Below are 15,298 nucleotides of genomic sequence, written 5' to 3'. Positions count from 1 at the left end.
AAAAAAAAAAAAAAAAAAAAAAAAAAAAAAACCCAACCTGAAGCATCCAGGAAATCTGAAACATTATGAAAAGATCAAACATGGCTGGGTGGTAGCGGCACAATCTTTTAATCCTAACACCTGGGAGGATCTCTGTGAGTTCAAGGCCAGCCTGGTCCACAGAGCTGGTTCCAGGACAGTCAGAACTATACAAAGACACCCTGTCTAGAAAAACTACCTACCAGAAGAAAGAAAGAAAGAAAGAAAGAAAGAAAAAAAAAAAAAAAAAAAAAAAAAGAAAAAAGAAAGAAGAAAGAAGGAAGGAAGGAAGGAAGGAAAGAAAGAAAGAAAGAAAGAAAGAAAGAAAGAAAGATCAAACTAAGAATAACAGGAATAGAGTAAGAAGAAAGGCAGCTCAAATGCCCCAAAATATTTTTCATGAAATCAAAGAAGAAAATTTTCCTAACCTAATGAAGGAGATGCCTACAAAGGTTCAAGAAGCATACAAAACACCAAATTGATTGGACCAGACTATAAAGTCCCCTTCCACATAATAATCAAAACATTAAACATACAGAACAAAGAAAGCTGCAAGGGAAAAAGACCAAGAAATGTATCAAAGTAGAGCTGTTAGAATTACACCTGACTTCTCAATGGAGACTAAAAGTCAGAAAGGCCTGGACAGATGTGCAGCAGACTCTAAGAGACCACAGATGCCAGCCCAGACTACAATACCCAGCAAAACTTTCAATTACCATAGAAGGAAAAAGATATTCCATGATAAAGTCAAACTTTTAAACAATATCTATTACAAATTCAGCCCTTATAGAAGGTTCTAGAAGGAAAACTCCAACCTAAGGAGGTTAACTACACCCATGAAAACACAGGAAATAAATAATCTCACACCAGCAAAACCCAAAGACCCAAACACACACACACACACACACACACACACACACACACACACACACACACACACCACCTCCATCACCACCACTACCAACAATAAAGCATCAAGAAAAAAAAGACAGGAATAAATAATAATTGGTCTTTGATATCTCTTAATATCAATGGTCTCAATTGCCCAATAAAAAGACACAGACTAAAAAATGGATGTGAAACAGGAACACACATACACACACACCACCTCCAACAATGAAAACATCAAGAAAAAAAAATACAGGAATCAACAATAATTGGTCTTTGATATCTCTCAATACCAATGTTTTCAATTGCCCAATAAAAAGACACAGACTAACAGAATGGATATGAAACATGATCCATCTTTCTGCTGTACCCAAGAAATACACCTCAACATCAAGGATAGACATTACCTCAGGGCGAAGGATTGGAAAAAGATATACTAAGAAGCAAGCTGGCATCGCCATTTTATATCTAACAAAATAGACTTCAAACCAAAACTAGTCAAAAGAGATAGGGAAGGACACTACACACTTATCCAAGGAAAAATTCAACCAAATGACATTTCAATTCTTAACATCTACGCCCCAAATACAAAGCACTCAAGTATCTAACAGATGTTATAAACCAAATGAATCTAACAGATATTTACAGTACATTTCACCAAAACACAAAGGAATATATCTTCTTCTCAGCATCTCATGGAACCGTCTCCAAAACTGAGAAGGAGTTTCATTCTAGGACACAAAGCAAGTCTGAACAGATATAAAAAATTGAAATGAATCCTATCAGACCACTAGGGAAAATCTGGATTTCAATAACAGAAACAACAGAAATCATATAAACTCATGGAAACTGAACAACTCTCCACTGAATGAAAAATGGGTTGTCAAGACAGAAATAAAGGCAGAAATAAAAGACTTTCTAGAATTCAATACAATGAATACACAGCACACCCAAACTTACGGGACAATGAAAGTCGTGCTAGGAGGAAAGTTCATAGCACTAAGTATCTACACAGCAAAACTGGAGAGATCTCATTCTAGCAACTTAGCAGCACACCTGAAAACTCTAGAACAAAAAGAAGTACAGCACACCCAAGATTAAACAAACAAACAAACTGAGGGCTCAGATGAACAAAATAGAAACAGAGAACTGCTGTGGGGTGCAGAAATATGAAGTAGGAATTTGGCTGGCTATGACAAAGCTGCACCTGGAAGAAGCCAAGTCTTTCAAGAGGATAAAGCCAAGGCTTGAGGAGTCTTGTTGATGCTGCCTTTTGAATATTAGCCATTTCCTGCTACGATTTTCATGTGTGCTATTATAGCTTTCCCATTTGATTCTAAGAACTTCTAACAGTGTGATTGATCATTCATTGGGCACAGTTTTTCCCCATACAATCAAGGTATTTGGATAACTTCCCCCAACTGTGTTGACAATAGTCACACCAGCAAGACTTCCTTTTTCCAGGCTTTTGTTTCCCCTTTCTAGCATTAGAATCAGATAATCTGCCTTCTGTAATGATCTCCTTTAGCAAGTATCCAGGGCCATGGCCATCTAAGGACAAGAGCATTTTATCTGAGATACCTCTCAAACATCCAAGGACAAACTGCAGATAGATAAGCATCCAGACCACCCACTAGCCTCCTGAAATAAGGTAAATATCCATACTGAGACAACCACCAAGGCCAGGTGCATGTTAGGTACAAAGTCTTCTTTCTTGTGCAAATTAAGCTTAAATCCTCCTTTTCCCCAAAGCCCTAGTGGTAGCTCTAGACTTCCCTTTTAACAACCAACTCAGAACAAAAGGGCTTTTACATACCAGGTACATCAAGCTGTGACACAGGCTGCCTAGCTCTCCTGCCCTGCCAGAAAATGGAACAGCTGAGATTAGGCTGAGACAGATATGGTTCCAAAGGAAAATAAGGCAGTTTTGTTTTCACCTGTGACTTAGCAAATTATAGGCTCTTAACATTTTAACCAACCACTTCCAAGAATATAGTTCGAGCACATAAATTCCCTTTTTTAGATCCATCAACCGAATTCAGCCCTCAGTTGATTCTATGCCCCATTAGTCACTTCCCTTGTGGGTTGAAATTGATAGTTGACAATTACTGCTCTTTGTGTGGATCTTATTGCCTCTCTGTTTGACCCTAAAAGAATTCAAGCCGTGTGAGCTTGCTTTGGCCAGAGCATTGCTGTTTGCATGGGTATATAACTGTAAACCTCAGCGACTTGAGAGAACTGGATTGGAGAAATGGGATGAAGAATTAAGATGAGGAAGAATTACAACAGGAAGAATGACATGGGAAAGAACTAAGATGGGAAGAACTAGATGGGGAAGAAGAACTAGATGGGATAGAATTAAGATGGGAAGAACTAAGGAGGGAAAATTAAGAGCAAAAAAATGTAGAGAGAATCAGGAGAAGTAGGAGCTAAGTATGAGAGCAGAAAAGAAGCTGTGTAGAGAGAGAACTGACCGAGAAGAATGAAGTGAATGGACTAAAGAGTTGTGTACATAGATTTGAGAATCCCTCCAATTAATTAATTTGTCACTGGTAGCATCTCTTCTGGAACTCTGGGAAAAGACTATAGAGGGGCTGGATCCCAACAGTCTTTGTTACCTGGTGCCTTTGAACAGTACCCTTAGAACAAGAAGAGAAATCATCCAAATACATCCAGGGAGAGAGGTGTCACTTGATGGAGGATGTCCAGACAGAGATCTAGCTTCCTGGGAGGATGGAAAGGTCACTTCCAGTGTTCAGTTACAAGTGGACCTCACTGAAGGGTGTTGCAGACCCCAGGGATCCCGTACCTCAGTGAGTAGCTTGAATATGAATAACCTTTTCCCCCTCTCCCCTAAGAATATTTCTCGCACCATGGGTCAAAATGAGTCTAAAGAGAAACGGCTTTTGATTGAAGTTACAGAACACAGGCTAGAGATGAGAGGCATTTCAGTCAGCTCCAGTCAGTTTACAGACTTAGATGAGGAAGCAGTAGACTATCTCAATCCCAAAAGACCCCCATGAAAAACTCAAAGAAAGATTAAGGGGATCCCTGAGAGCCACTGATCTTGTGGAATGGATTCATTGGCAGGCTGTGATGGGCAGCAGAGATTCTAACCCCTCCCTTCTAGAGAGAAACCTGCTGTTATTTCATTCAGGGTCTTACAAAGAGATTAACACAATATTACCACACCTCCTGAGAACGTAAAGTAGAGCCAATGAAGTTTGTTATGTTATCCAGAGCTTTCCGAAGTGGCAGCTCCTGCTACAAACTTTTTTTTTTTTTTTTTTTTTTGCTAAGACTCACTGGAAACTAAAGAGTGAACTTTCACTTTGAGACTTTAACTTTGAAACTGCCTTGGACAAGCCTCATTGCCGAGCCCATTTAAAAACTAATGGAAAAACAAAACAAAACAAAAAACTAATGGCAATTCCCAACATTCAGAAATGATTTCTTTAGATCTTTCCCTATTGCTGAATTTAAAAAAGTGTCTTTTTCTCTCTTTCTCTTTCCGGGTTGACTGTTACTATGAAGTTCTTGGTTATTTACAAAAATCTTGGCCAAGTCCAGGGACTTCCAGTTAACTCGTTCAGAACCAGATCTATGAGGGGGGATGCTCCTCCCATGATCTGTAAATTCCTACAGGTTTCTTGGACCCCAAAGACATTTGAGGACTGAGAAATCCTGCTCAAATAAATGCTTACTTCTCTTCTGAACATCTGCCTTCTTTTACTCTCTGAGCCTGACTGCTTGTCAATAACTAATTAATCTCCTTACATCTCCACTGTCTATGTCTCAGCTTTCATCTGGGACTGTGTCTCCACCCCTCCCCTCCCCCTGCCATTCCAGCAACTGGCTGGCCTGATACAGACAGGCTGATATAGCTTAAAAATAAGTCTTTCCCCCCTTTTCATTCTTATAACAATTATTTTGGGCTCTTTACTGTGCTTATCTTATGTCAGGATACACCATAAAGTATTTATTAAATTGTCATTCTCCTTATCTACTATATTTCTGATAAAGAACTCTTTGTTTCTATATTAAAATAACTTCAGTACAAACTTTTTATTTTTAATGCTAAACCTAACAGGGATTAAACTTAACGTTCTAAGTTTATAAGGACAACTAACTTATAAACTGTTAAGAATAAGTTTACTTTAATTATAAATGATTAAAGATGATTAAGAAATACAACTTATTGATTAATTGACCAACTTAAACTATAAACTGTTAAGGATAAGTTGTACTTAAATTATAAGCTATTAAAATGATTAGGATGTAAGTTTAAGCTTCATCATCTTATAAATGATCAAATTCTCTAATGTATACAAAACTATGTTTATATAAATGCTAGGTGTGCTAAATATTAATATAATCAATTCCTTACTTAACCCCCTGGCATTTAAAATGTTTAAGCTTCCCACTATAGACAAAACTCTACCATGCCTCTTATTGCCAGGGTTTTATCCAAATTGCACTTTGGGATCATTTAGATTATATTTCCATCTACCAGGTCTAAAGATAATTCGCCTTACTATCCAATTTTAAATAAAAGACAGTTCACCAAACAGAATTCAAAATAATCTTTTACTGCTCCTTGGTTTAAAGGAATTTACTCTGCTTTGGCTGCTCTCAGTAATCGATCACCTATGTCTCCTGACGAATTAAATACAAAGATGCTTTTAGATGTAAAGGTTTTATAAGGATATGAAGGCTTAGATATAAAGAATGTTTAGGAAAGTTAGGAAATAACTTAGCATATGAGAAATACAGGTTATTGGGATAGATAAATATAACATAAACATCTTGATATGTTATAAATGGTACATGAGTCTGTGTAATAATCTAGATATACTGAGGATGTATGCCTAAGTTAGGTCTAAAGTTATGAAATAAGTCATAAAAATTTGAATATGGATAAAGTTTTTATTGAGGTCTGAAATATATAGGCTTTAGGACTGGATTTATGTTCCCCTCCTTCATAACACTAACACCTGACCCCCCCCCCATCAGTGTGTCTTTATATGAGAGTCTATGGACTTCCCTCAGAAGGGACACTGGAGCTAATCATAGGCTGTAGCACCTCTGCTGTACAAGGTATTAATGTTGTCCCAGGAGGAATTGATCCTGACTTTACTGGAGAAATTAAGATCATTTACAGCCCCCTACAAAAACAATCAGATTCATGTGGGGCAGCGCATTGGGCAACCGAGACAGCTAGTGACATGGCTTTCTGGGTCCCGGAAATTAAATACTCCAGACCAATTAAACGCTTCAAATACAGGGGGAGAAAATACTTAGCTAGCTAGACACAGACATGGACATTTGTTGCATTTCAGGAAAAGATTAGCTGAGTACTTGGCAGATGATTATTAACCCTTCATCTCTAGTGGGCCTAGGTCAAGCTAATAACGTAGCCAGAAGCTCAGGAATACTCAGGTGGTCTGATGGAGAAAATCATGGCACATTCTGTCCATATGTCATCCCCTCCATACCTGTCATTCCGTGGGGGAGAGTTGTACTGTAACAAATGGGTGTATTATTGATCTCTGCTATGGGCTAGTATCAGCTCAAATGCTGTAGATGGGTCTTCTAATCCTCCCAAGGCAGAATTAAGCCCATTATTCCAGAAATATCAATGACAGACATGGCCTAGGGTATCAAAATTTATCCTAGGGGCCACTGTTCTTCTCACTGATGAACCCATTATATGGAAGTCTGATGCTCCTATCTGGGTTGAACAGTGGCCCTTGAGTGCTGAGAAGATTGAAGCTGCTGCCTGTCTGATGGAGAAACAACTTATAAGGGCATACAGAGCCCTCCACCAGCCCTTGGAAAACTCCAATATTTGTTATTAAGAAAAAACCAGGCAAATGGAGGCTGTTACAAGATCTTAGAAAGTTAAATGGAATCATGGAGCTGATGAGAACTTTATATCCAGGCTTGCTATTTCTTATGGCCATCCCTAGAAATCAAAATATAATTGTCATAGATTTACAAGATTTCTTCTTTACCATACCTCTTCATCCTAAAGATTGTTGGCATTTTGCTTTTAGCCTACCTTCTCCAAAGTTTCAGAGATCCTATCAGAGATATCAATGGAAAACTTTACCTCAAGGAAGCCAAACCAGCCCAACCTTATGTTTAAAAGTTTGTGGATGCAGCGTTTTTTGCAAGTTCATAAAATATATTCTGATGTTTATCTTGTTCATTCTATGGATAATATATTGATTTCTCATGCTGACAGATCCTTTTTGCAAGGGGCATTACAATTTCTGGTCCAACAATTGATTTTATATGGGCTTCAAGTGGCCCCTGAGAAAAATCCAAATTCAGCCTCTTTTCTCATGTTTAGGATGTGTTATTCACACAGATTTTGTTTCTCTGTGTTTCCTTTTCAATTGAGAATGGACCGTTTTAAAAACTTTAAATGATTTTTGAAGGTTGTTTGATGATATCTCCAGGGTACGTACCTATTTGGATATACCCACAGTTGTATTCCAACCTCTGCTTGATGTTCCTCATTGGTGACCTTAATCCAAGATCACCACGAAAATTACACACCTTAGGCTAAGGCCTCCTTGGCTCTATTGGAGGAGGGACTTAATTTTGAAAGACTCCTTCATGTAGATGACAGAAAACCATGGAGTCTGGTTATTCTGCCTGCTGAGTACACTCTCACAGCCTGCTTGTGGCAAGGAGGGCCTCTATGATGGCTACATTTACCTGTAACTCAAAAAACCAAACGCAACTATTTACATTATCACTGTACATATTTACACTTTTTTTTTTTACAAACTTACATTGACTACTTTATAAACCTTAGCAAACATCTAGAAGATCTCTGAACTAAACCATTTACATTTTCTTCCAACAAGACAGAGAGTACGCAAATTAAGAGTCACCACGGTTAAAATTGTAGGTGAGCTCAAAACTGCTTCATTTTTGAAGTTCGGAGGAAGGAGTTCACAGTCAGCTCTGATATCATCCTGAAAGTTTTCCTGACAGTTTGAAGTCAGAGCGTAATTTTCAGTGGCTCTAGAGTCTTCATCCAGCTTCCTAGACCCTGGAATTCAGTGAGTGCCATTGCTAGGGGGCTGTAACATATGTTGCTAGGGGGCTGTAACACTTGGGATATTGCAGCTCCCCTGAGTGCCACAATTTGCTGAAACTCAAGCTTTCCAGAGCACTCAGGTACAGCAGCATTTTCGGTTAGTTTTGCCTCAGGGCGAGAATGGTTGCCATAGTAACTGAGACTCTTTTCTTTTCAGCTGGTAAGACTCAAAACTGTTTCTTAAAGGGGCCACACATTAATTTGCTACTAGAAGCAGTCTGCCTCCAGATTCTGTTTCATTCCAGCTTTTCTGGAGGAATGTCAGCAGCTACGGTATCATCAGAACTGACATTTCTGTTCCACACAGCGTACCAAACTCAGGCAGCCAGCAAGCTTCATTTGGTGACTAAGGGTAAAATTCCCCCTTCTTAATTTTTTTGAAGCTGTATCTTAAAATTGCCATGAGCTCTTTTAACGATGCCAATGTTTCTCTCTTGCATCTCAAGCACAACTCAAGTTTTTTTCTACACCCAAAGCAACTTCCTGGTAGGTATTCGAACCACGAACCACGGTTCCTTGCTTTCTAAAGGGTTTTTTAAAGCGGCTTGTTGACAAATGGCATTAGCATTTTACTGAAGTCAAGACCAAGCTTTGGCTCTTTTGCCACGGGAGGTTTTCGTCTTCCCTAGGCCTCGCATTAGGACATCTGTGTTACTGTTTGACAGAGGTACCCTCCCTAATCAGACTTTTCATCGGGCACTGTCCCTGGACCGTGTCGCACCTGTCCGCCCACGTGCACTGGGACCCGGCACTTGGTGCCAGAAGCAAAAACCCTTCAGGGCTTCGCTCCCCCATAAAAATATAAGAGTACTTGAAATAAGAGCCTTTTCGGAGAGATCCCCCTCCTCCTGCCGGCGGGCTTGTGCCCCAGATAGATACATTTTGCCCTGCATTGACTCCTCCCTTTAAATGCAGTCTCTGAAGCTGCAGCCGCAGCTCAGCCCCCTGCTAACTGCTTTCTGTTCTGGGGGTAGAGGCTCCCGTCCCCCCCTAGAGCAATTATGGGCGGCTTTCCCATTTAATAGATGCTCCCTCCAGGTGAGTCTAATTTTACCCTTATGGAAAGAAGATGAGATCTAAAGAGCTTTCGTTTTTTTTTTTTTTTTTTTTTTTTTTTTTTTTTTTTTTTTTTTTTTTTTTTTTTGTGTGTGTGTGTGTGTGTGTGTGTGTGTGTGTGTGTAAGAGAAATTATTAGTATTTTTCAAGACCTTCAGTTCCTCCCTTGTCTTATCCCAAGACTTCTGTTCCTTAAATTGGGCTTCATGGCCAAGAAGGGAACTGACCCTGATTGAACGATGTTTTCATACAGTGGCCATGCCAGCCGGGCAGAGGGTTTTGTCTCGCCTGCATCCACCTCAGGAAAATTCTTCCCTGCCACTCAGGACTCCAATCTCAGCTGTCCCCAGGCCACAAGATTCCACAGGAATCTTTTTCTGCCCATTTTCCTCATAGCATTTTTGCACGACTTCCATTCTTCCCCAGGAGTCTGCGTTCAGAGTCCCAAGAACACAGCTCCCCTGTCTTGTTGCTTTTCCACTTTACACTAAATTTTTTCCTACACTATATTCCTATATTCTACCTTACCCTAAATTTCTTCCTATACTATATTCCTATACTTAACCCCATATTCTTTCCTAATTTTGATAGAAATTGAGAGAGAGAGAGAGAGAGAGAGAGAGAGAGAGAGAGAGAGAGAGAGAGAGACCAACCTAGGCAGGGAGATACTCACTGCAGCCTAATTTCTCACTTTGGCTTTTCTTTCAACTGCTTTGGTTCACCTATATACAATTTTCCTCCCGAAAATAGGCTTTTGTCACCTTTACTTTTAATTCATTCCTTTAATTCAATGCCCCCCAATCTCCTTTCACCAAGTCCCTAGTCAAGTCCCTAGTTCTAAAGCCATCTGTGAGAGGCCAGCTCCCACTTTTTCCTAAGGTACTCTTGAGAAGAGAGGGATAAGAAATACTTAGAAAGATAGTGTGGAGAAGACACAGACAGAAACACAGGATAGCTTTGGGAGGGCCTGGATCATTATCCGCTGGTTCCTTCAGTCTCTTCAAAATGGCTTTTTATAGGAATGCCAAGGGCAAAAGACCTCCCCCTAGCACAGCCAAGTGTAGACCCTTCCAAACACCTGGTACCCACACATGTGGTCAAGCCATCCATTAATGTAGCCCTGCTGGGTAAAGCAAGCTCAGATCTTACTAGGAAACCTCTGTGGGCCCCCACAGGGACCTCAAGAAACTGAAAAGCTTCTGTAAGGCAAAGGACACCGTCAAATGGATAAAGTGGCAGCCTACAGTATGGGAAAAGATTTTACCAACTCCACATCCAATAGAAGACTAATATCCAAAATATATAAAGAACTCATGAAACTAGATATCAAGAAACCAAATAATACAATTAAAACGGAGGCACGGATCTAAACAGAGAATTCTCGATAGAGGAATCTAAAATAGATGAGAAACATTTAAAGAAATGTTCAATGTCCTTAGCCACCAGGGAAATGCAAATTAAAACAACTTTGAGATTCCACCTTACACGTGTCAGAATGGCTAAGGTTCAGAACACAAGTGGCAGCTCATGCTGGCAAGGATGTGGAGCAAGGGGAACACTCCTCCATTGCTGGTGGGAGTGCAAACTAGTACAGCCACTATGGAAAATCAATATGGAGTCTCCTCAGAAAATTGGGAATCCATCTGCTTCAAGACCCAGTTATCTCACCCTTGCGCACACACCCAAAGGGTGCTCCATCCTATCAGGACACCTGCCCAACCGTGTTCATTGCTGCTCTATTCATAATAGCCAGAGACTGCAAACAACCTGGATGTCCCTCAACAGAAAAATGGATAAAGAAATTGTAGTACATTCACACAATGGAGTATTACTCAGCTGGAAAAAACAGGGAATTCACACATTTACAGGCAAATGGAAGGAACTAGAAAAAAATCATGTTGAGTGAGGTAACCCAGACCCCAAAAGACAAATATGGCATTTAGGTATTTATTCACTTGTAAGTGGATATTAGCAGTTAAATCAACGATAACCAAGCTACAGTCCATAGACCCATAGGGTTTTAGGTAAAAAGGAATGGTCTGGGAGGATATATGGATCTCCCCGGGAAGAGGAAATCGAGTAGATATTGTGAGTGGACTGGGGTGGGTGGGGTGGGTTTGAGAGGGAGAAGGTGGGGGGATGAGATGGAAGGAGAGAGTTTGGAAGAGATGGCTTGAATTGTGGGGCACTTGGGGTGTGTGTGTGAAATTCTAGGGCAGTTGGGAGCTTCCTGAAATCTATGAAGGTGATCCTAATGAGGACTCATATCAATGGGGGATATGGAGTCTCAATGGGCCATCTCTTGTAGCCAGGCAAGGCTTCTCACAGAGGGACTAGGGGGTAGGTTACATTCAATTGAGTTGTTCACCAAAGGGGTCTTGTGGAAATCCCAAAACTACCCAGGCTGATGCTAAGACAAAGGGTTTTTTCTCTCTGCAAACTGACGGGGGGGGGGGGGGCGGGCAGTGCTGAGGACAACACCCACACAACTCATTGAACATGGAACAGTGGAGATGGTGCTCACATGGAGCCTCCACACCTATGCTCTAGTCTCTTTGGTGCTGAAAGGTACTCTGTGGGCCAACCTAGCCACAAAACATTTGACTGACAATCTGTCCTGCCTGCAAGATGTGCTAGGCCAAAGGTAGCGCAGAACTTGTGGGAGTGGCCAACCAATGTCTGATTTGACTTATGCCCCACTCCATGAGAAGGAACCTATACCCAACACTGCTTGGGTAACCAAGAATTGGAGACTAGATAGCCCAGAGACCTGGGGTACAACCAAACAGGACTGGTAAAACAAACAAACAAAACAAACCCCAAACAACAACAAACAAAAAACCAAACCAAGTAACCAACCAACCAACCAACCAAAACCAATGAAATGATTCCTAATGATATTCTGCTGTACTCAATAGGTTAGTGCCTTGTTCAGTCATCATCAGAGAGGCTTCCTCTAGCAGCAGAAGGGAACAGATGCAGAGACCCACAGCCAAACGTTATGCAGAGAGTTTAAATTGGAGTTCTCCATCAAACACCTCCCCTAAGAGCTCAGGGAATCCTGTGAGAGAGGAGGTGGAAAGATTGGAAGAGTCGGAGAGAATGGCCCTCTGAATCAACTAAGCAAGGCACATATGAGCTCATAGAGACTGAAGCACCAAGCACGGGACCCACACAGGTCTGCAGCAGGTCCTCTGCATATAGGCTATAGCTATTAGCTTAGTATTTTTGTGGGACTCCTGATTGTGAGAAAGAGTGGGTCTCTGACTCTTGTGCCTGCTCTTGGGACTCTTCCTGTTGGGTTGCTGTGTCCAAACATCGATATGAAAGTTTTTGACTCATCTTCTACATTTTATTTTGTCACATTTGGTTGTTACTGCTTAGAATTATTATTATTTTTTTTCCTAAAGAGACAGAAGGGGAGTGGATTAGGAAGAGATTAGATGTGGGGAGGAACTGAGAGGAGTGAATCGAGGGGAAACTATAATCAGGATATATTGTATGACAAAAGAATCCATTTTCTTTCTTTCTTTTTTTTCTTTTTGGTTTTTTCGAGACAGGGTTTCTCTGTGTAGCTTTGCGCCTTTCCTGGGACTCACTTTGTAGACCAGGCTGGCCTGGAACTCACAGAGATCCACCTGCCTCTGCCTCCCAAGTGCTGGGATTAAAGGCATGCGCCACCACTGCCCAGCAAAAGAATCTATTTTCAATAAAAAAAAATAAAGCCCACATTTAATTCCTTAAAAAAAGAAACATCGTTATTGTCCAAGGGCTGTTTTATTCATTTTCTCTCTTTTCCTGCTACACTGCTTCACCTAGCATTCTTTTTAGTGTCGTACTCTGTGGTGGGTAGCTGTTCCAACTATGACCTTGAAGCACCTATGACCTTGAAGTACGTCTCTGGGGCGTGGCTTCTCCAGACTCTTTTTTTTTCTTTTCTTCTCTTTTTTTCTTTTCTTTTTTTTTTTTTTTTTTTTTTTTTTTTGTTTTTTGAGACAGGGTTTCTCTGTGTAGCTTTGCGCCTTTCCTGGGACTCACTCTGTAGCCTAGGCTGGCCTCGAACTCACAGAGATCCGCCTGGCTCTGCCTCCGAGTGCTGGGATTAAAGGCGCGCGCCACCACCGCCCGGCTGCTCTGGACTCTTAAGATCTGGGATGCACATAGATGGCTCTCTCTCTTCATCTACTCGTGGTATTGGATGCTGAGATCTTGGACCAGGCAAATCAGTGTGGGACATAGCTCAGCTGTCCCAGACCCTACGATTAATCTCCCATGGTAGTAAGTTAACCCCAAATAAAATCCCTTTGCTCATTAAATGGGCTCGGTGGAGTTCTCACATTAATACTCAGCTCAACTAGTACTTTCTTCTAGATATTTTTTCCCTCTGGCTTTCCCAGTCATGGAAAGTTGAAAGCTAGTCACTGGAGAGTGTGAAGCATTTAGATTTCGCTTTTAGCACTTGAAAATTTCCTCAGTCATTTTACTCCCCATTAACAAAAAAGTCACTTTACCAGTGGGATAGGAAAATAAGCCAATAGAATTCTATCATCTATTGAGAGCTTACCCATAGCTTGGAGAGTACTGGAGGGCTCTTTTGATCACATCTCCTTCAAATTGGATGGTGTTTCCATTTTCCACAGTGAAAGTAGCCTCCTTAAAAGGGAACAAGCTCGGGTTTGGAGATCCAGGAGCCAGAGAGATGAGGGTTTTTGGTGCCTTGCTCATTATCTCAACTATAATAAAGACGGAGAAAGAAGTAAAAAAAATGTCTACTGAAGCATTTTATAAACAGACAATTCAGTATGCGTTATAGTCAGCTATCATGTTTTACAACTTCTAGTGATAGAATGTGCTGTGTGGCCTGAACATGGGTGTCTCTGACCAATTCTTAAATTAGAATCTAGTACTCGATACGGTAGATTAAAGATGGGATCAGATCAAGATAACTCTGCCCTCAGACATGAACTTGGTGTTCTTACGAAAGGGGCCGAGCTGCAGCAACAAGCAGCAGCAGCAGCATCTATCGGGAATTGCCCTCTTTGGGTACCTGATGTGGGACTTCTCAGCCTCCAGAACCGAGAGAAGAACCTTCTAGCTATTTCAGCTCCTCCAACACCCCAGCGAAAGTACCCACTGCCTTGCCTTGCCTTGCCTCAGCCCAAGTTGCTAGTGAACAAAAAGTTCTGTGTTCCTCCTTCCATTAATGCTCACAGACTGTCTTCACACTTGAACAAATGGGTGCAACCTAGCCCTAGCGGTGACCGCCAGCCACCAACAGTGCGACAGTGCACCGTGCGGAGCTTCTGGCTTTGGTTTTCACCTGTTCCTCTGATGGGGGAAGGCTTTCTGGCAAGGCTGGTTGCCGTGAGGAACCGTGAGTAATTCATGTCTCTCTGCTGGTCGCGTGGCACAGGACTAGGAAAGCCGGTCACTGAGAACGACCTCCCCGCTCAGGGAGGCAGCACTCCTTGCGGAATGCTGCAGAATGCCACCCAACCTGCCTGGCTTCGGGCTTCCTCCGGTGTCTGCCTGCGATCTAAATAGGCCCGGGCCAGGCAGCAGCAGGGACAAAGTCCATCTGCAGAGGGGATGGGCATGTGACCGATGCGGGTAGCCCGCAGGAGGCCACGCCCTCTCCCACCCCGTGCCTCGGCCTATGGCAGCCGACCGCAGGGCGTGGCCCTACAGCAGTGCACCGGCCAAATTGGGCGTGTCGGGATGAGAAAGGCCAAGGTCCCACAGGGATGCACAAACGCCACAGGGATTAGTGCCCGAATGCACACGAAGGCAGCGTGGACTCCTGACCTTGCAGCGCGGAGTCACGCAACACAGAGCGGCCTTTGGACAAGGTGTGGCCTGCCAGATCTTTGAAATGAGCCCCTGGCAGCGGACCTGATCTCAGGATCCTGGTCCTTCCGTGCCATCTGGTGGTGGCTTTGTTCCATTGCAGCGGCTACTGTAAGAGGCGCTCAGCCTGGTATCTCCGTACCAAGGCTGTACTAAATCCTCTCTCTCTCTCTCTCTCTCTCTCTCTCTCTCTCTCTCTCTCTCTCTCTCTCTCTCTCTCTCTCTCTCTCTCTCCTTTAATTAATCCGGTAGAGTATAAGTGGGGAGAGTTGGCCCCCAAATTCAAAGACGCATTCTGAAGTCTGCTGGATTCTCAGTCTCCCCTGAGTTCCAGAGCTTTCACCTTGTAAGAGCTCGTTCTAAGGCAGAGACAAA

At 42.0% G+C, this 15,298-nt stretch overlaps 1 protein-coding gene across 3 annotated transcripts in view; it reads right to left on the bottom strand.

The window, feature by feature from the left end:
- Aadat (aminoadipate aminotransferase) overlaps nt 1-14,642 on the bottom strand; it is a 42,321-nt gene extending 27,679 nt beyond the window's left edge. Inside the window, exons 1-2 of one of the 3 annotated variants that reach the window (XM_037211749.1) lie at nt 14,397-14,642; nt 13,641-13,809 (exon numbers count right to left, since the gene is read on the bottom strand). In XM_037211749.1, coding sequence (XP_037067644.1) covers nt 13,641-13,809; nt 14,397-14,463 — 236 coding nt within the window. In that variant the 5' untranslated portion in view covers nt 14,464-14,642. The remainder of the gene's footprint in view (nt 1-13,640; nt 13,810-14,396) is intronic. The other 2 variants (XM_037211748.1, XM_028881059.2) reach the window with 2 other exon arrangements.
- Between the last annotated feature and the right edge of the window lie 656 nt (nt 14,643-15,298).

This window comes from Peromyscus leucopus, chromosome 17 (genome assembly GCF_004664715.2).
Source record: "Peromyscus leucopus breed LL Stock chromosome 17, UCI_PerLeu_2.1, whole genome shotgun sequence".
Lineage (NCBI taxonomy): Eukaryota > Metazoa > Chordata > Mammalia > Rodentia > Cricetidae > Peromyscus > Peromyscus leucopus.
The sequence above is the reverse complement of the archived record's forward strand: the minus strand, read 5'-3'. Positions and strand labels throughout refer to the sequence as shown.